This window comes from Phaseolus vulgaris, chromosome 4 (assembly GCF_051622355.1).
Source record: "Phaseolus vulgaris cultivar YP4 chromosome 4, ASM5162235v1, whole genome shotgun sequence".
NCBI classification, from domain to species: domain Eukaryota; kingdom Viridiplantae; phylum Streptophyta; class Magnoliopsida; order Fabales; family Fabaceae; genus Phaseolus; species Phaseolus vulgaris.
In genome coordinates, this window is record NC_143501.1 from 3,644,786 (window position 1) to 3,667,428 (window position 22,643).

The 22,643-nt window shown below is 30.4% G+C and overlaps 3 protein-coding genes across 4 annotated transcripts; all 3 read left to right on the plus strand.

The window, feature by feature from the left end:
• Window positions 1–6,820: 6,820 nt before the first annotated feature.
• Window positions 6,821–9,154, plus strand: LOC137836811 (Gibberellin-regulated family protein). The gene is made up of 4 exons (XM_068645559.2): window positions 6,821–6,973; window positions 7,092–7,124; window positions 7,966–8,233; window positions 8,726–9,154. Exons 1-4 carry the CDS (start codon window positions 6,920–6,922, stop codon window positions 8,908–8,910), a joined length of 540 nt encoding a protein of 179 aa, XP_068501660.1. The 5' UTR covers window positions 6,821–6,919; the 3' UTR covers window positions 8,911–9,154.
• A 3,250-nt stretch (window positions 9,155–12,404) lies between these two features.
• SAG101 (senescence-associated gene 101) lies at window positions 12,405–15,567 on the plus strand. 2 transcript variants are annotated; one of them, XM_068645560.2, is made up of 4 exons: window positions 12,405–12,630; window positions 12,765–13,107; window positions 13,753–14,286; window positions 14,527–15,567. In XM_068645560.2, exons 1-4 carry the CDS (start codon window positions 12,614–12,616, stop codon window positions 15,340–15,342), a joined length of 1,710 nt encoding a protein of 569 aa, XP_068501661.2. In that variant the 5' UTR covers window positions 12,405–12,613; the 3' UTR covers window positions 15,343–15,567. The 2 variants fall into 2 exon arrangements, with proteins under 2 accessions (XP_068501661.2, XP_068501662.2); XM_068645561.2 differs by having other exon boundaries at window positions 12,460–12,630; window positions 14,530–15,567.
• Window positions 15,568–20,907: 5,340 nt separating this feature from the next.
• Window positions 20,908–22,282, plus strand: LOC137836813 (peroxidase 31). The gene has a single exon (XM_068645562.2). It carries the CDS (start codon window positions 21,049–21,051, stop codon window positions 22,006–22,008), a length of 960 nt encoding a protein of 319 aa, XP_068501663.2. The 5' UTR covers window positions 20,908–21,048; the 3' UTR covers window positions 22,009–22,282.
• Window positions 22,283–22,643: the final 361 nt, after the last annotated feature.

A 22,643-nucleotide genomic window follows, 5' to 3' on the forward strand; every position in this document is an offset into this window, starting at 1 on the left:
AGAACTAGTTTTTTTTAAATAGTATAAACAAAACAATGTAACTTAAAAAATCATTTTATCTAGGCTTAAATACATTTTTTTCTATATAATTTCGCTAATGAGCAACTTTTATTTCTACAAAATTTTAATTACATATTTAATTTTTTAATACTTTTAAATTAAAATACTTTTTTTTAGCAAAGTGTGACAAAATATGATGTGCCAATTGCTTATTATATAGTATAATCAAAATATAAAATATTAATTAATTTTAAAAAAATCATTAAAAAAATAGTTTATATTTTTTTACCATAATAAATTATTAAGTTAGAAAATAATTGATTATATAATCAACTATCTTAAAAAACAATTGATTATATTGGTAAAAAATACCTTTACATGTTTTGCAAATAATGAATTATTATAGGAAAAAAGTAATAGGAAAAAAATCCAACCTTTCAGAAAAATTCGCTTAAAGTTTAATAATAATTAATTAAATTATTTTTAAAATATTTTTTGGATTGATAAAGTAACATAATAATCAATTATCCTTTTTTCTGAAAAAATCAATTATCTTTGATAGTAATATTATTCTAGTGAGTTATCTATTTTTTTTTAAGGAATATCTCTCTATCTCAAATTACAATTTTTCATATTTTTTCTAAGATAAAGAGTGCTTCTTATCTAAAAAATAATAATTTCTTTTACATAATACAATTATCTTAAAGTAATATTTATAAGTTTGTTAAGAAAGGGTATTAATACTATAAGATTGTTCTATTGTAAATTTGTCAAATAACAAGTAATAATTTTCTCTTTCTTATATTTTGAATAAATCAAGTTTCTAATGAATAATTAAGCTTATATCACCTTAACCAACTGTATATAATTTTTAAAAAAAATTAAGTTAATATGAAAAAATTTATGTATGGTTGTGTTTCATTAACTTAAATTTTATTATTCTTATATTCATTGGCGGTTATAATTGATTTTTTTATTAACAATAATTTTAGAAAACTTTAATTTTAATTTTTTTAAAAGTCATTTAAAATCAATTCAGCTAAATTGTATTTTCCAACCATTCTTTATTTTATACACAGTATTGACCAGTTTACTTTTTTTTTTATTAATAACTACTTTGTAAATAAATGACCAAATATAAATTCCAGCTGTTTTACATTATGCAACATTATACGAAATTATTATTTTTTCAAGAAAAAGGAATTAAACTTTTAAATTTTATTCTGACGGTGACACATCAACGGATATAACGCAATCTAAAAAATAGAGCACGATTACCGTACTGTGTTCTTTCTTCACCTTTATGATGATTGCAATCTCTGCATTGTACCTATTTTTTAAATAAATAAAAATTTTCCTATTTAATTTTTATGAATAAGAAGAAAAAATAAAAGAAGTGACATTTTTTAATTAAAATATTTGATAAATTAAAATTTAATTTTCTTATTTTCAGATGTCATAATAATACTATATACTTTCAGAACTCATAGTATTTTATTGAAAAAAACTTATAAGAGTATTTATAAATTATTAGTTAACAAAATTTTCTCATTACTAAGAACATTACTAACTAATTAAGGGCATGATTTGATTTTTGTTTTGGATGTTTTCAAATTTAGTTTACAACTTTTTTTTTTGTATATTTAGTTCTCCTTAAAAATACATTTATTTATTTATATTTCGCTTAAAACTAAATTTCTATAAAAGTAAGATCAATGTTCTTTTTAAAATAATTAACTTAACTTGCGACAAATTAGTCTTTAGAAAATATGATTTATCTAAGGCACCCGATTTAACCATTATATGATATTAACTATATACATATATTAATTATATTAAATCTAAATTAATATATGTTAATATTCTCATTAATTATAATCACACTCTCCTAACATCATTGTTTCCCATTACACTTGTAACATCATATTTTATATGAATCTATAGTAGTTACAAATGTGATTATTAGATATAAGGTGTTTTCCAATAAATTTTAAAATTATGATATACAAGTTTTATAAAAATTTATTGCGTTATATTTTAAATTCACTAAACCTTTGATTGACATGTGTTCTTGATGTTAGGGTGCACAAAACATCAATTATCAAGTTATATGTACATCTAATGTAAATGTTTTTAATTTCTCACCACGTGAAGATTTGTCTATATAATTACACAACACTAATGTTGTAATACCTCATTTAACAAGAGTTTTATATTTATTATTGTCACACTTAAGACACTATATCATCCTGGTATCACTGAATCATGTATCAAGTTCATGCAATCACTTCACTCATTCAGGATCAAACTATATATATATATATATATATATATATATATATATATATATATATATATATACTCTCATCATTAATAATATATCTTTCTAAAGCATATAAAATTAATTTTACCATTTGTACATCCTATTAGCAACACAACACGTATAAAAGCATATAACATGTATAATCATCATACACAATATTTCACCATTAACATTTCAGCATATTGTCGTTTAAGCAAGCTTCTCTTGCTTGAGTGAACTTCTTTTGCTTAAGCATCATTATTGATATACACAAGACAACATTCGTTTCACTCTAGAAATCACCTCGTTATTTGAGTGTTAATCGCTTGAGCATTACAATCAACATTTAAGTGACATCTGCTTATTGGAAGAAATCTAACATGTTCAAAAAACTCCTCCATTGTCATAGGACGTTTGAGCGTTGCACGAACATCACACACCATCACACATATTTGAGACTTGTACATTAATTCATCTCTCGCTCAAACATTAAGACACAAAAGTTAAGCTACCAAATATGTTGTTTGTATGTCATGTTTGATACAATATGCTTCTTAAACCATATCCAAGGAGTGAAGAATTAAAAAATATCGTAATTTGTAATTTTTTTTTTTATGATACTAATTAATTGCTTATAATATAACCTTCACTCACGCTTCAAAAAAATTCTTAAGATATGTGATACAAATGTTATTAATTTAATTTAAAACAAATATTGTGAACTAAAAATAGTAATTAAAAACTATGAAGGAACGAAGATTATGAGACAACATTTCATAAAAACTAAAATTAAATCTACATAAGAATTAAAAAATAATAATGTAAAATTTGTCAGGGATATAAAAAATAAAATAAAATAATTGTTTTAAGTTATAAATATTGAAAACATATTTAAGTTTTTTTATTTAATAGAAAATTGTGAAATATGAAGGGAGCAATAAAAAAAAACTATGTATAAATAGCTGTTATCCTCTTTATAAAGTTGACTTTTAAAAAGGGTGAGAAAGGAAGGATAAGGGAATGGGTTAGGGGTCACAGTGTCCTTCCTTAAGTCACATCCCTCCATCTTATGTATGAGCTGTCACCAGACCAGGTAGCTTATGGACTTTCGTTTCCTATACAACAACAAAAGAATACAGAGAGAAACCAAAGAAATAAATCATAAAAAATTATTAATTGTTTAGTTCAAAATAAATGAGTAAAAGAAAATGTTTATTATGAATATTAATGTTATTTTTTAATTATTATTGTTATTGTTATAATGAAAATGCAACCACAATCCACTGTACATATCATATAATTAATTATAATAACTAAAACCACTTATTTTTCTATGTATTTATGTGAGTTATGCAATAAACATATTTCTATAGAATAGAGCTGATTTTCTACAATTTCTTTTGTTAAAGTCAATTCCTCTTTAATTGGGTTGACCCAATTAGGTTACGAGTTTTTATTTATATTTTGTTAAATTTGTGATTTCAATGTATTTGTTGTTACATTTAAAAGTTAATTTTCTAAAATAAATTATATTATTTAGTAATTAAGAAATTGAATAATTCAATTTTTTTTAATTAATATTGTTATTATTAATATTAATTTTATTTAATAATTTTATGTTGTTCAAATTGATTAAAGAACTTTGAAGATTTGGAACTCTTTAGCTTTTTGTTTTAATGATAGATCTTGTATCTTATAATGATTATCAATTTTCTTGTGTAAATATATGTATTCCACATAAAATTAAGTGACATCATTTTATACATATCGTTGTCTCTCTAAATATATTTTTTTAAAAAAATAAAATTTTAAGAACATATTAATTAATTATGTTAAAAGATAATATGTTATATTGTAAATTACAAGAGTGATGCATTAACAAATAATCAAATACTTCATACCATTATGAATAATATTAAGTAATTTGATAGATTATATTTAATTACTTAATCAATTATCTAAAGTTGAACTCAAATACAAGCATTCACTGATAAACTATTACAACTATAATAGATTAAATTATTCTTGTTCTATTCACATAGTAAATTAAGAATAATATGATCTTTGTACTTTCGAAAATAATCACTCCAACCATTATAAACCTCTCTAAAAACAAAAACAAAAACAAAAACAAAAAAACTTTTTATTAGAAATTTAAAAAAAAAATGTTCACGACTCCAAGAAATATATTTTCTTATTTTTTTTTACTTTTTCATTTTTTTATACCACTTTGTTTTGATTTTGCAGATATTTTTTATATTATACATTTCCTTTATCTAGAATTACAATTTTTTCCTATGAATTATACAGATTTTTAAAAATATCAATATACTCTCTTAATATTACTATTTTTTCTTTACATATCAAATACTTCGTTTCATTAACATATTTTAGCAATTAAAATTTATAAATACTTTTATTGTTATGTGTTTCATTACATTACATTGAATCATACCGAAATTTGGTTAAGAAAGTCTAACTTAATTAGTTTATTAAAATAAGTGACTAATTATAATTTTTTTAACATAAATTTAATTTTTATGAAAAAAAATACAATCTCACCTTTAATACGATTATTTATTTAACAAATCTTCATACATATTAAACATGTGATTTTACAACTCCAATCATTAATAAGTATAATTTTATAAATAAGTCTACACTAATGTTCTTCTATATCATATTTTTCCTTCTCATACTTATTTTATGTCTAAAATATTTGATTGTATTGGATTTTCAGCCCTCTCAAATAATGGACCTTCACGGTTAAAATATATGCAAATACGATATTCAAGTCATTTTTAGATTTAAGTAGATGATATTAGTTTATGATCAAAATTATTTAGGGTGTTCTCTTATTTATATAGTGTTTATAGTGATTATGTAGAATTTTTTAACTGTTCGAATGATTAAATTGAGTTTAATAAAATTTAATTATCCTTTAATCATAATTTGTAAGTGTTTATTACTCGACATTAGTTAATGATATCCTTAAATCTTATATGTGGTTTAATATTATGTATGTGTTAACTATGAAGCTCAGACATTTCTCTTAAATGGTGTGTCGGTGTCGGATACTTATATCGGACACCGACACTCGTAGGACACGTATCCGTGAAGTATCTAATTCAAAAAGTATTTGTTGGATTTCTGACAATTCTAGTACGATTCTAACACAATTTTAAAAGGGAAAAATACATTAATTTTTTTAAAACTCAAACTTATTGTATAAATTTTTTATGATTATAAAAATAAGAAACAAATTTTTTGAACCAGTCATGAAAAATATTTTTCTATTACAAAAAATAATCTGAAACATACTTGTGCATATAAATTTTTATTGTCAATTTATATAATTCATAATTGTATAATATATAGATATGTGTCCTCGTGTCCTATATTTTAGATATTATACGTATCTTCGTGTCCGTGTCCATATCGTATCAGTGTCCGTATCAGTGTCTGTGCTACATAAATTATACTAAGAAGCTGAGATTTAGATATATTGGAGAACTCGAAAATAAATTAATTTTTCATAATAATTATTTATCAAACTTATATTTTCGACATACATTTGTTTCCAAAATTAATTGTGTAAAGAATTAAACCAAGTTGAAGTGGGTGATGAACAGCTCCTAAGGTCTTATGAAAAGAATTGCATTAGTTTGACTAGTTGGTTTGTCAAAGCAAGATTTCGTGAGAAGTTATGTGATAAGCATGGACTCGTGTGGTCTACAGATTCTGGATTTGAGTCAAATTCTCAATTACAGCTGCATTCACACACTCTCATAACCACTCTGCATTAACATAATGCTACTTGCACAGACACAATGTTAGAGCCACGTGGGTCCAAGCTGTTCCCAGTCACCATAATTTGCTGACAGCTAGGTATTAATTCTCCCACCCTATCATATATCCTAAACAAATTTTTACCAATATTTCTTTGCTTTCTGCTCATAACATATACTTGCTTTACATCTCTCGTTCTTTCATTCATATTTTCTTTGGAAAAGGTTTCTTTAGACTTTGTTGAGAAAAAAATTCACACATTTTCATCACTAATAATACAAAATAACATAACATATACATGATGGAAAAACGCACGCGAAAGCAACACGCAGAATCACGAATCAACTGCAGAAAAATAAATGACACAAGATTTTAACGTGGTTCGGTCGCCAAGTGCAATCTAGATACACATTGACAACTATTAAGTTTTCATTCTATTCTGTTGCATCCCAATTCACCTGCGTTTCAACTTTGTATAATGGCTAAACTCACTCACTATAAACATGATGTATAGTCAGTATAATCCAATTGATATTTACTTCATACCTAACAATATCATTCAATCTTAAATCTTAAAATAATAAACATATGAATTTGTTCACTAATACATTTTTCAACTTTCACTTTTACATAATGTTAAACCTGAAAAAGTATATATTAAAAAATTGTACTTACAACACTCCTCAAACCTAAAACGTGTTTTTCTGCTACCGTGCCTAACTTTTTCTCTTGACCTCTATATAATACAACAAGAACTGCTTCTTTCATTACACTGTCCAACAAGCTCTCTACACTCTTCTTCCCACATTTCTGGTCCCTGCTCCAGAAATGGCTTCCAATTCCATTCTTCTTCTAGCCATCTTTCTTCTGGTTACCTCAAAGGTACACTCTTACCCTTTTCCATTCACTCATCATTTTCATATCTACACCATGAAGGTGCACTGTTTGAAGTGTTTTTCTTCCTTCAACATGAACCACTCACCTTCATGTTCTTGTGCAGGTTTTTTCTCATGAAGAAGATCTCGAGATAATGGTATGTCCACTCCAACAAAGTTTTCCTTTTGGTTTTGTTTGGTTCCTCTTTGATATATAAATATCCTTATTAAGTTTTCATTTTACACTTGTTTTTGTCGTTATTAGTAGATTTGTTTATTATCTCACATTAAGAGTGTCTAGCTTAGCTAACTTGTAGTAAAGTTCAGATTTTGACAAAATTTATTGGTTTTTTTTCTTCTTTCTAAAAGATTTAGTTGACAACACAATGTGATTTGTAGTCCTGTCCATACATGTACAAACAAAAATGCTTTATGCAAGAAAACAATTTGTAAACATCAATTAGAAAGATGAGGAAATAGTTTTGTTTAAATGTAGCAAACTATTCTTTCAATTTCTCATGACTTTCACTTCTTTGTGAACAAGAACAATCTCTGCATTGACACAGAAACAGAAGATGTTTTCAACTAACCAAGAAAACATATATTCATTTACTTGTGGTTGGAGACTCCTTGAAACTCTTTGAAAGAAGATTTTTCAGTTTGTAATGGCTAAACTGTGAAAGAAATGAGGAGTTAGATCCAGGTTCAGTTGGTCTCAACAGAAAGCAAATACACTTGAACAGTGTTTGGTTTTCAGTTTGAGACACTCTAAACTCAGTTTAAGAGTTAGTATAGTTTTGAGACACCATAACTTTCAATAGTATGTGTGTCTACATTAAAATTTTGACTGAGAATTGGTTCTGTAAAAGGCAAGTCTTGAGTTGTTTTTGGAAACATAGTTTGCAAACATGTTTTTGATTCAAAATGAAAGTTGCAAACTTTTATTCATTTATACATGAATTTGGTTGTTGAGAAACTTGAATATGGCATTTGGTATAGGCCAACAATGTAAATCCTCAAGTTCCTGCACCTGTATCTGCACCACCAGTGAAGGCACCAACTCCTACCCCTCCTGTGAAATCACCATCTTACCCTCCAGGGCCAGTGACCACACCAAGTCCAACTACACCCCCTGTTAAGGTACCCCCTCCTCAGTCTCCAACAGTGAAGCCACCAGCTCCATCACCCCCACAAGTGAAGCCACCAACACCAACCCCCCCAGTGGTGTACCCTCCTCCTCTATCTCCAGTGGTGAAATCAACTAAGGGTAAGTGGTTACCAAATCCATGTCTCTCATAAATGATATGATTCTGTCACTTTTTGTTAATTTATTTTGGTCATTGTACTTTCAAATGACAAGGATTAAAATTGGTTAAATATGTGTAAGAACAAAAACAAGTAACCTTTGTTTGTAACTATATATTAGTTAGATATATATTTATCAAATGTGTTTGTGGTCAATGAAAAACCTGATCTGAAGCAAGTCACTTTAAAGAATGTGAGCCAATCTCCAATCTCATGATGCATGTGAGAGAACCTTTGTTCTACTGTTAAACAGTAGCAATTATTAATGTGACAATGAAAAACCTGATCTGAAGCAAGTCATTTTAAAGAATGTGAGCCAATCTCACATCTCATGATGCATGTGAGAGAACCTTTGTTCTACTGTTAAACAGTACCAATTATTAATGTGACATTCTTCTTTAAGTGCTACACTGAATTAATTACTGAAGGCTTTTTTGTGCATTTTTTTTTTCAGATTGCATTCCACTGTGTGATGGCAGGTGCCAATTGCACTCAAGGAAGAAACTGTGCTTGAGGGCATGCACGACCTGTTGTTACCGTTGCAAGTGTGTTCCTCCTGGAACTTATGGCAACAGAGAAATGTGTGGCAAATGCTACACTGATATGTTGACTCATGGCAACAAATACAAGTGCCCTTAAACCACTACCTATTCAGTAGCACCTAAGTTTTTTTCTTTTTCTTTTAAGTTATAAGTCTGAATGCATGAGTATCTGGTTTGATCAAGTTGCTGGTGCACTTAATAACCGAGTGATGATCATCATAAATTACAGAAGTAATCGTGTTGATCCATTGTTTCAACACTGTTTTTGTGTTGTCTAAAGGATCAATGTGGTCCATGAAATATCATCTGATTAATATAAGGAAGTATTTTGGTGTACCAAATTGAGAATTACAACTTCTTGCTATGATTGATATCTCAGTACAAATTTGAGAACTATATAATTAATATATGAAGATGACCCTTTCCAAGATTTTGATTCCTTTTTGGGCACATCTTTTTGAGATGTTATGAGGTGGGTGAGACATCCTTTAGTTGTCCTTTTGTTGGCATGGAATCAGCAATGGGGTCACCAGTATTAAATCATACCTATCTACCATTCTCAGAATGCTTTGATTGAATTGCATTGAAAAAAGCATATCATAATAATGCCTTAAGATAAAGCACTAGATTTCAGTGGCAGTAACTTCAGCTATGAATGGTAACTTTCTTGGTTTTGGCATTTCAACAAACAGAGCATAAGCAAGTTACATTGGAAGTAACGGTTTTTATTTGAAGAAAAAAGTGATTTTCTTCCCCAAAGTGACTCATGGCTCCTTAATTGTCAATTATTTTTTGCTTACAATATAAAGTTTAAAGCGAATTAATTTTTAAATATTCATAATTCATATAGAAAACTTAATCACAACTTTAGTTTCACGATTGTTGGATCACACAAATTATAATTTTTGGATATTAATATTTATATCCTTACGTGTAAAAAACAAAATAGAATTTAACAGCATGGTGTATCATCATTATTCTATTTTGTTCATTTTTAATTTGACAAAATATATTGTCCAGTTCTTACTTAGAAATATTTAAAATTACGATATTTTCAATAGAAATTATTGCAAATTTCTAATCTTCAACAAGAATGAACATCAATAAAACAAAGTGACACTATAATCAATTATCATATATGAGATAAATTAGAAGGTTACAAGCCTAACCCCATAGCATTTGTGATGATAAATGTTATTGCAATGAACCTCTTGATTCAATGCAAAGAAAAATAGAAGATCAAATAGTACGATTTCTTATATTATAAATATGAAAATGTGACATAAAGTGTTTTATTAAGATTATCGAATACTAAGTTTGAGTCAAATATCATGCAGTAAATGTATCACTATTAGAAAATTATTAAATAAAAAAAAAATTTAAAAGTAAAAAAGTTAATTATTATATAATTAAATAAATACTATTTTAAAGACTAAAAAAATTATTAATATCAAAATTAATTTATATTATTGATAGATAATTTCTAAATTGGTATCTAATTAACTATTAACTTTAAAATCTAATTTGTTATTTAATTAGCTATATGGTTTTAACTATTACCAAGCTTTATGAAATTATCATCCTTTCAAAAACCAAGATAAAACATCATTCTAAATATGAAATTTAAACTTTTGAATAAATTCTAACTTGCTTACCTAGGTTTATGCTTGTAACATAAGGAATCTTTTCTAGAAGGAAAAGATTGAAGCACCACAAAATAAGAATTTCTTAATCACCTTCCATTTACTCTTAACCATCAAAATAATTCAAATTTTACCATAAACTCAAAATGAAACTAAAAAACCCCACATCAAAATTTTCCCCAAACCCTTATGGTTATATATAAGAAGATGTGGATGTTTTCCTAGGATGCTTAAAGAAAAAAAATGAGAAAGAAAAATAAACAAAATAGAGTGGGACTGACTTTGGGGTTTCTAATTTTGAAAACAACAAAATTGTCACTCTTCTATTTAGACCCCTCTTTCCTTTATCCAAATTATAGCCCAACCAAAACCCAGCCTCAATCAATATAAAACTTCTACTATTTACACTTCCTTTTTAAAGTCACCATTTGATAAAATCACAATATAATTATATCCAATTAATTAATTTCACACATATAAATAAATAAATTCACAAAAACTTCTTATAATCTTTAAAGGAAAGAAAAACATCTAAAATAGAAGTCCAAAGAAAACTCTAAACCGAAACACGCATATTAAAAATTATAATCTTTGTAGAACATTAATAAAAAAAATATTAAATAAAATATAACTAGTATATTTAATAAATTAAATATTATTTTAAGACTAAAAAAATATTATTAATATATAAATTAATTTCTATTATTAATAAATAATTTATAAATTAATATCTAATTAGTTACCAAAATTTAAACTATCAATTATTTAAATTATAAAGTTGATAACTACAACTTTAATATCTAATTAGGTATCGATTTAAAAATTATTTATTAGAAATAAAAACTAATTTAGATATAAAAATAATTTTAATTTTTAAAATATTTAATAATTTTTTAGGAGTATATAAATACACTTTAATCTTATTTTGCACCATGAATTTATCTCGCCCAACAAAATTAGAATTAATTTTGTTGACTAAATTAGAATAATTTTATAAATAACATGAACTTTTTCTCTCTCTTATACTTATAAAAGTATAATATTAACATATCACTTTCAAGTTAAGTTGAATCCGATACCTACAATTTTATTAATCCACCGTTACCTTCACTCCAATGACACCCACTGTCGTCTTTTTCTTTTTGTTTTGAATCTCCAGCGTACCACAATGTTACCATGTCTTTATTATACTCTCAATCACTAACATTTAATTTCATTTTTCCGTTCTCTTTATATGTTTTTGAAGGTTTTCCCCAAATTCATGAAACACTATCATAAGAAAATAGTTATAAATTTGTATGTTTTTTTTAACTAAAAAATAATTAACAATTTAAGATATAATTGATGAAATCAAATAATGCTATAACTTTGTGTACCGGTCGGGTTCGTACGACACTTGAAGATCTAACACCGGTCAATACCGATCAACATGACTAAAATCATTATACCTAAATAAAAGATCAACAAGACTAATTAATGGTCAAACATTAGGACATTCTTAATCACGATTCAAAATCTTAATCGACCTAATAACAAAGGGTCCACGATAATCATATAAATAGGCATAGATTTCAATAACCTTGTCCTCCTTCGGTACTAATAACACTGTGTGCCGAACATCAAAATCTCATTTGAATGTCAGAGTGTCTTTTGCAGGTATCATCCAAACTTGAAGTTCACGAAGACGAAGAGTAATGAAGTAAAAAGAGAGCATGAAGACCATTTTAAGAAAAAAGAGAACAATTAAACCGACCGAGAAGAAAAACAATGATTCTCTTGGTGCAAACTCTTTTGGATAACACTTTGAAGGCAACGTATAACTAAAAAATTATAAGTTAAAAAAAAATCCAATGATTTGAAAAAGAGCCAAGAAAGGAATAAATTTTTTTAGATGTTTTGTGAATGAAGTTAAAAAAGGTTAAAACAATTGAATGTGAACACATGACTTGTCCCGGAACAACTCTTTAAGATTTATTTAAGGTGGACGCGGTTAGTTGACTTGCAAACTTATGGCAATGGATTCCATTTCCACGCAGTTTCCCACAATTCACTTTCACTTCCTTTTAATTCTCACAATCTTCATTCATCTTCAACTCAATTCTCCTCTTGTTTTCACCTCTCACACCTCCTTTCAACTTTTTCACTCGCACAACCACCATGAACCTTGCTCAATCGTATGTCACAACTTAACTCTTCCAACAATCTTGGGTTTTCGTCTCTGTTTCAAAATTCATAATCTTTAAACACTTAACATGTTTGTTTGTTTGTGTCGGATTAACTTTGTGTTGTGAACTTGCTGTGATTGCAGATTTAGCAGTGGAATTGGGCTAGCACCCTTTGTCACAAGCTCTGGTCTTCTTCTAAAAACATGGGATGCTATCTCCTCACGTGATGAAGATGTCGTTTCCCACGTGGGGAATAGATTGTTCTGGAAAGTTTTTGAGGAACAGGGTTTGACTGTTGTGGTGTTTGAGGTCAAGAATTTTGATCTTCAACACAATTTGGTTTCTTCTTCTTATCTCAAGGAGAATAATAACTTCCACCGCTTTGAGTTTCTGCGTGCCAAGAAAATTCCAGATTTCTCTGTTGACAGGTCTACAGTTTCGCTATTCATTGACAATCTCCAGAAGCTTGATGAGTTGAAGTCCAAGGTACCCTTTCATTATTTTATGGTTTCTATTTGAAAAATTGCAATCTGAAACACAATAGATTGATTAAGATATTAAATTTCTTGTGTGGCCAGCATGAAAAAATTTGTGCTAAAATCTAGAGAGGTATTTTGGTAGAGATCATAGATAACCTTCTTCACCGGAGACATCTCTGGATGAGTCAGATAGGATCACTATCAGTAGAGATGAGTTTAATTTTGCTTAATCATTTACTGATACAGTGAACTTTTGAAGTAATTCTTACAAAATTTGACAATTTTCAATCATATGACAGTTCATGATTATAAGATAATTCAAGTGATGTCTGGAGTTTGAGGGTTAGATTGATTTTGTTTTTACTTCTTGGTTTTAAAACTGGTTTCCTAATGATCAAGTTTCCATCCTAAATGTATGAAGTTTTGAAATTTGTTTCTGGGTTTTTAAAATCCAAAAATCTGAAGGGGAAATGTAGCCTGCTTTTCTGATTTGTAGTCCAATCTCAAGAGTGAGTCATTAGGAGTGGTGGTGCTGTTTACTAATACAATCAAATTTTGAAAGTTGAAATCAAACACTCTTTGTTTCTTTAATTTCCTGCGAATTTGTTGTTCTTCCTTGTGAGCCCTTGTAACAATGGCAATATTAATGCAGATTAATAGCTCCAATCCATTGATTGTTACTGGACATGGTGTTGGAGGAGCTATAGCTTCTCTCTTCACTGTTTTGCTGTTAGAAAGCGTTGGTTCAGGAAAGAAACGTCCTCTCTGCATCACCTTTGGTTCTCCCCTTGTTGGTGACAAAAAGTTTCAAGAAGCCATATCACGAAGTTCTACATGGAGTTCTTGCTTTATACATGTTGTCTCTTACAAAAACTCACTTCCAAAAGAGTTGAATCCCCCACCAAGGGATTACATGCCTTTTGGGACATTTCTCTTTTGTTCTGATATAAGTTCTGCTTGTTTTGAGAACCCCGAGTCTGTTTTGGAACTTCTTGTGACCTCAACCAATGATCAAAGTCAAGGATTTGAGGCCACAGATTACGGAAAACTAGTGAAAAATCTCTATCGTAAAGCAATTTGCGAGGACTTTACCTCACGGGGGCTGAACTTGACACGTTCTACTTCATTGAATGCATGTATCTATTTGCAGTTGTGTGCAGCACTAGGATTGACATCAGATATGCAGGTAGCTGAATATCCTTTAGTTCTAAACCTCTTGCATTTAAAGTTGATAATATACGATGACATTCAATGAAATATTTCATTGCACGTGTCACCGACTTGAAATTCCAAATTTGATTAGAGAACAATATCTAAGATTCTGCATATGTATGCTTTGCTAAATCTTATTAGTCTTGAGTGTAACTAGAGTAGAATTTGATGAGTAAGTTTTTTCATAATATCTTATCTGAATTTGATTTTACAGCAGCTACAACACCAGAATATAAATGCTTTGGCAGCAAAGTTGGAAAAACTGGAGAATAAATTCATGTACCAGAAGAAGGAGAAATTTGATCCATCCAAGAAATTGAATGTGATGAAGATAGACATGGCAAAACTTGAATGGTACAAGAAGCATTGTAAAGGTCAGGGTAATGGATACTATGACTGCTTCAAAAAGGCTATCTCAACAGCTGACCAAGATGCTGTTCAGTGGCAGAAAAACCTCAGAAACTACTGGAGTGACATGGTTGAAGAGGCAGAGATGAAACCTCAGACAGAAGCTGCAGCTTTTCGCACTCGCTGGCTTTATGCTGGAACTACCTACAGGAGAATGGTTGAACCCCTAGACATAGCCGAATACTATGCAAATGGTCGTCGGAAGGACTATGTGGCTAAAGGAAGGTCTAGACATTATGAAGTGTTGGAGAAGTGGCTGGAAGCAGATAAGAAAGAAAAAGGTGATTCAAACAGCAACAACAGAAAGAATGTGGAATTGATTTTAACCATTGATTCTTGCTTTTGGGCAAGGGTTGAAGAGGCTCTCATTCTGTGTGGAGAGTTGGAGAGTTTCAAAGAGAAGGAAGAGGCAAAAGGGAAGTTGCTTGAATTTGAGAACTATGTTTATGAATCACTGAAAAAGTATGAAGTCTCACCAGAGATTTTCTTGAAGGAAAGCAGTTACATGAGTTGGTGGAACAAGTATAAAGGAATGGCAGATAACTCAGGAGGACTGGCAAATTTCATGAGAAATCCTCTTCATTTTGATCAGTATACTAAGGGAAACTTTTCTTTCCCCTGAATGAAGCACAGTGAATGCAAGTGTGGCTGCACAATTTATTTATGATTTAATCTTTCTACATTTCCTTTGTTGATTTTGAAGGGGATCTTAGTTTTACCATCCCTTGTGTTGTGATGTTAGAAACTCTTGCAGTTAACTTCCACTCTCATTGTTCTTGAAAACTTGAGTGTAATGAAAGCATCATCAGGGTTAGTAATAATGTAATCTGAAAGGGTTGGTGTGAAAGATGAACTTTTCTGCATATGAGATCATTAGGTTAATTTTGAGGCCTGTCATTGTGATCATTATCCTAGATATAAACTTTACAGCAAGAGTTTAATCAAATTTAGGGTTATGGATGTGTAAAATTGTTTATAACATCAATAAATTTATTACACATGAAAGATAATTTGTGATTGAATAGTGACATAAAAACATAGTTTGTGATTATATAATTTGTGTTTGAACAAGGATTGTTTATGATTGGATAACAATATAAAAGATTTGTTCTTAGACTGCATTTTGATGAAATTCTAATTTAACAGTTACCTTTCTAATACTTTAAATAGCATTTTAAAATCAGTATAAGAAATATATTAATTGAAATTAGTTACATTTCCTTTCAGAGGTGCAGATATAACACACTGTTATAATAACTACTTAAAAATAATCATAGATAAATTATTTTTTCATTAGTTGAGTGAAAGTTAAAAAATCTAACCGTAACAAAAAATTGTAATAAGTATGAATATTTATCTTTTTTTTCTAGATTAAATTTTGTTGTATGTAATTTCACAAATTGTAATTTAGTCTTCATAAAATTTTATTACAGATTTTATATTTCGGTGTTAATATGTCATTTAATAACTATATGCCTAATAATAATGCTAATTTTATTCATTTGCATAATACACTAGTCATATATAGTTAATTACTTTACTTTTTGTATAAGCAGTCAATAGAATCATAAATATTTTTTTTTCTTTTTCTCAGAAAAAATTATTCAAATAAATAAAAAGCTGATTTCAAATTAGGGCCACTTCAGATTCACCGTGTGAATTGTTTGTTTGTAACGCGTTTATGTCCTATTGACTTGCCTTCTTAGAAACATCCAAGAACTTGCTCAGAGCTTTCTAAATTGCTAAATCAAGCAAAAAAAATTGAAAAAACAATAAAATGAATAAGCTACTGTTAATTGAAAAATATTCGAATATTCTGAATTGAAAAATTATAATTACCCAAAAAAAGGAATAAACTGAAAATTGAAGAAGGTTTGGTTTTAACCTGAATTAAACCACAAAATAGTTAATTTAATTATAATTTTTTTTATATTTTACCTTCAATTTTTTTGAATTTTAATGCTTCTTATTATAAAATTATATTATATTTAGTTAACATGTATTATATCACTTTATAAATATCAGTTTGATTAAAGTTTAAATAAATAAAGTTTATCATGATCGACCCAATTATAAAAACATTGATAAAACAACAGGATTCAAATCATTAAACAACCTTCAACGAAAAGGAGAAAGAAAGGTAAATAAAAGGTGAGAAGAATTGCACAAAGGAAAAGATGATGCCTCGTATATGTGTTTCTTTGGACCTACCAATTCTGTGTCTACTTATGCACCAAGTTTCCCCAATCTACACGATAGTGTTGACTTGACTTGCCTCATACAATGACTTCATCTTCATATCATTGATCTATATTAAACCCAAAAAATTCTCAAGAATTGCATCACAAGTTTCAAGTTACATGTCCCACTTTTTGAAGCACCATGACTCACTCTTCATTGTATGTGAGTGATTTTTTCTTCTTTCCTTTTTACTTTTTTACATGAAAGGATTCATAAAGGAAAGTAACATGAACGGGTGATTCTCACAGTGGATTTAGTGAGCTTGTAATCGAAGATTTAGCTGTTGAATTCCTATGAATTGAGTTTAAGTTGATATTATATTAAAAAATAAATTTAAGTCTAACTCATTATCATAGAATTAGTTTCATAGAATTAGTTTTTAAGGTGAAGATTAACTTCGTTGTAAATTAGTCTTATTTTTAGTTGATGTAGGATCTTTAATACTCACTCCTCACACTTAGACATAGATTTCTTGTATGTGAGACTAGATATTTGTAGGTGATTCGGTAGCGGGTGGAACAATAAGCCCAACACATCTCACTAGGATAAACTTTGATACCCATATTAGAAAGTGAGTTTAAGTCTAACTCAAAACTAGAAATAAAGTCAATTTATCGTATATAAAGAGGACAATTCTCACCTTACAAGCTGATTTTATGAGGATGACTTACGTTTAAACTCATTTTCTCGTATATTAGAGCATTTTCTTATGTTGGAGATCCCACATCGACTAGAGACTAGGACAATTTCATTGTATATAAGTGGGTGCAAATCTCACCTCATGAGCCGGTTTTATGGGATTGAGTTAGGCTTAAAGTCCACTTCGTAATACGGTATTAGAGCCATTTCGAGTCTATCTTAGCGAATGTTTATTTGTTGGGCTTATCAGGCCACCCGCTATTATCGGACCACCCATAATATGTTATCCCACGCATGAGCTGTCACTCTCAGCGTGAGGGGTGTGTTGGAGATTGAGTGCAAACCTTACCTCATGAGTCGGTTTATATTAACGAGGTCTATACATTAACGTGAGGGAGTGTGTTGAAAATATCACATTAAAGATAAGACCAATATACATTATATAAGTGACTCATTTCCTTACTGGAATAAAGATTGCAACTTTTGTGACAAGATCTTATGTTGCTCAAATATCTTTGGGCGTTATCATGTCTTGTTATGAAGGCATCGTTTCAAACATGGGAGAGGGGATCTCAAGAAAAGTTTGGTTTGGTGATTATAGCCTTGGAGGTCATAGAAGATTCTTCTAGTCTTCAAGTGGATTTGGTCTTATCTCATGCTCTCAGGGGGAAGAATTTTCATCACTTTGATTTTCTGTATACCGAAAATGCTCCACTTTTCCTTGTTAAAGGCACTGCATTTTCACTCTTGCATGCAAATTATGAGAAGCATGATCAGTTCAAAATCGTTTACTTGGTTTGGAATTTTTTCTACTAATTAAATTGTTTTTTGTATCTGAAACTAGAAGGAAAACCTTGGTATTCCCTGTGAATCTAGAAAGTAAGGTGTGATTGATGAAACCAGTTAAACTTAAGTGACGTTCCTGCATAAAAAATTGGGGTGTTTATGAGAGCTTATGATATGTTTATGAGTTGGTTTCAACTTATCTCATTAAATTCTCTCATTATAGAAACAACTTGCTCATAAGCTTATTTTATGGTTAATGCAGATTAGCTTTAAAAACAACTTCTCTCTTTGCTTTATTGTTGTTAGATAGCATTGGTTTAGGGAAGAAACGTCTTCTCTGCATCACCTTTGATTCTCCCCTTATTGGTGACAAAAGGTTGCAAGAAACCATATCACGAAGTTCTACATGTCTCTTACAAAGACTCACTTTGAAAAAAGTTGAATCCTCACCCAAGTTCTTACATGCCTTTTGAGACATTTCTCTTCTGTTCTGATACAAGTTCTACTTGTTTTGAGAACCCCGAAAATCAAGGATTTGATGAGGCCAAAAATTATGGAAAACTTGTGGAAAATCTCTATTGTAAAGCAATTTGCAAGAACTTCTCTTTATGCAAGTATCTCCTTGAAGTTGGAGGCACTAGGATTGACACTATCATGCAGGTAGTTGAATATCTAACATATTATAGACTCATTATGCGTAATTTAGACTAATATTTGGTACATCCAAGTTTTCCTAATCTCGAATCTAAAACTGATTTGGTAGCAGCAACAACAGAATGTTGATTTCAAAACTTTGGCAAAAAAGATGGAAACACTAGAAAGAACAATCATTTTGCAGAGCAGAAAAAGATTTGATCCAACCAAGAAATTGAATGATGTGAAGATAAACATGGCCCAACTTGAATGGTACAAAAAGGATTCTAACAACCGTGATATTGGGTACTATGACACCTACAAGAACATGAACTTGCTACAGGACCATGATGTTGTTTTGTACCATAAAACTTACCAACACTGGGAAAAGGTTGCTCATGAAATATGAAGTGCCATCAGAGATTTTCCTAAGGGAAAGCAGCTACAATGACTTGGTGGAATCAATGAGCACTCAAAGAATTCATGAGCAATCCTAATCATTATATTCTGCACTATGCTGAGGGGACTTATAATTTCTTCCCTGAACCATATAGTGACAAGGGAAAATCCCTGTGCTTCAATAGTGTTAACTAATACCTATAAAACATGTTCTTGAAATTTCTTCATAATTTTGAAGTTTTCTTTTGAATTTCTCAATTGATTAGCCTAATCTCGCTTTGGATTATCATCATCAATTTTGCTACAAAACTACAAAAAATGCAATGAGAATATCAAGATAGTTTGAACATTCACCTTTCTACTAAAGAATGTTAATTTGACAATTGTATGGTCAAATTTGACACAGTTTATAAATTTTCAAAATTTTTACATGAATTCACGTTTCAATATTTTTTTTCTATTTTTAATCGTTATAATACAGAACAATTAAACCTATCATGAATCTATTCTATATTTGGTTCAACTTGTCTCAAATGTCAACTACTAACAAATGACCTTCAAAAATTGTTTCAAATTTTAAACTAAATCGGTTTGACTTTATAACACTCTCAAGGACATTGATAGGATCGAAAGTGAAATCAATGAATGATTTTGATGTTTTATTAAGCAATATCCACCACTACTCTCTTAATCCAAATGGTTTTCAACATTACTTCAATTTTCATGTGTTTTTTAGAAATTTTAGTTTCTTTTATCTCAAAACAATACATGTTTTGGAATTTCGAATGTTAATATATATATCAGTATTCCACCATTAACAGTGCAGACACCAAAAACCATATATTAAATAAAATAATTTAGTTTAATTATAATTTTAATATTTTACTTCTATTTAAAATATTAACTTTAAATAGTATTATTCTCTATGTTCTAAAATATTTTCTCCATACCTATCTATTATTAGACTCAAAATTTACTATTTCTGTAATACTAATAAATTATGCAATTAGATCTTATAAATAGAATTAAAGAACTAATAACCTTTTTAGTTTTTTTAATTTTATTCCTAAACAGTAACCATTTTTATCTTTTTCTTCTGTATTGTCCTTGCATATAAATAAAAAGTCACCAATACAGTACCACTTGAAAATAAAATAAAAAGAATAAATAGTAAAAAACTAACTCTTTTTTTGTTAAATTACTAAATACTTTTTTAATTGAAAGAAGCTAATTAACAATTTTTAATCCATTTCAATATATCCCCACACAACTACGCGTTAAAAACAGCAATATCCACCAATAACGCGTTAATGTAAATGGAATTTTTTAAAAATTTATCATTTCTTTAATTTAATTTTCTTTAAAAACAAGTATAATTATTATTATTATTATTACATGAATTTCGCCAACTAAAAAACAGTAGCCGTTGATGTCGCCAATCTATTTGTAGCAACATGCCAGCTCACAGTGTGCCCCCGCACACATCCCGTGACCATACTCCCACTCTCACACTCTGCGCGTGTTTCCCACTCTCCACCGCTTCCAACAAAACCCCTTCCACTCTCTTCACTTTACTTCACTCTCTCTGTGTTTGTGTTCGTTTCACAGTTCACAGTTCACAGTTCGCACAATGTCTTCGTTTTCTCTTACGTTTCTCACATTGTTATCGTTCTTTTGTTTCTGCGTTAACGCGCGTCTAACGTTGGACTACTACAAAGACACGTGTCCGCAGTTCGCGCAGATAATCCGGGATACGGTGACGGCGAAGCAGATCGCGAGCCCCACGACGGCGCCCGCCACAATCCGCCTCTTCCTCCACGACTGCCTCCTCCCCAACGGCTGCGACGCCTCCATTCTCCTCTCCTCCACGGCGTTCAACAAGGCGGAGCGCGACGCCGACATCAACCTCTCCCTCCCCGGCGACGCCTTCGACCTCGTCGTCCGCGCCAAGACCGCCCTCGAACTCGCCTGCCCCAACACCGTCTCCTGCGCCGACATCCTCTCCGCCGCCACCCGCGACCTCCTGACCATGCTCGGCGGCCCCTACTTCCCCGTTTTCCTCGGCCGTCGCGACGGACGCTCCTCCTCCGCCGCCTCCGTCCCCAACCACCTCCCCACCCCGTCCATGCCCATGTCCCAAATCACCGAAATCTTCACCCAGCGCGGGTTCTCCGTGGAGGAGTTCGTCGCTCTGAGTGGGGCCCACACCGTGGGATTCTCCCACTGCACCGAATTCGTGAGCAACCTCTCGAACTCCTCTTCTTCCTACAACCCTCGTTTTTCTGAAGCTTTATCCAAAGCTTGCGCCGATTACAGAACCAACCCCACCCTTTCCGTCTTCAACGACATCATGACTCCGAACAAGTTCGACAATGTGTACTTCCAGAACCTTCCCAAGGGTTTGGGTGTGCTCAAATCCGACCACGGCTTGTACGGTGACCCCGTTACGAGACCATTCGTGGAGATCTTCGCCAAGGACCAAGCTAGATTCTTTAGGGTTTTTGCCTCCGCGATGCAGAAGCTGGGTCTGCTCAATGTGCAGACCGGGAGGAAGGGGGAGATCAGACGCAGGTGTGATCAGATTAATTGATTCTTTCTTCTTTTTTGGAATCGGTTGATGATTTGATCAGATAAGATCTTATGATTTACAATGAGAATTTGAATGAGGATGAGAATGGAACCTCTGTTGTGCATGGATTTGATGTTTTTGAGGTTGATTATACATACATAGTTTTAGGTTGTGTGAGGTGGGGAAATGGGGGATTGAGTAATTGGTGTTGTTCTTGGCCACATGAATCTGATTTATGGTTTTTGAATGTAATATTATAAGATTCAATTAATAAAGTTTCTCATTTCAACTCTGATCCGTTTTCTTTCATATAGTTATGAGATTGAATGCAAATTGGTGTGGGATTCTAGGCTAAATAAGTGTTTTCTTATTGCTTGTTCTTTTCTTTATATAGTGAAGTGAGAAATAGTGTTCATCTCGTTAGAATAATTCTTGAAATTAAGTTTAGATGAACATTGTTCTTGTACAAGGAATTGAGATATTTCGGCATTCCTGAACAATTTAGTGCTTTCCTTCTTTTTCTCCTCTTTTGGTTTTCGGTGTAAAAAGTTTTTCGAAGCTCGAGTAAGTATTCGGTGTTTGAGTTTCCAACACTTAAGTAAGGATTTGGTCAGTATTTAGTATTTGGTGTTAAGTAAGTATTTGGTGAGTATTTA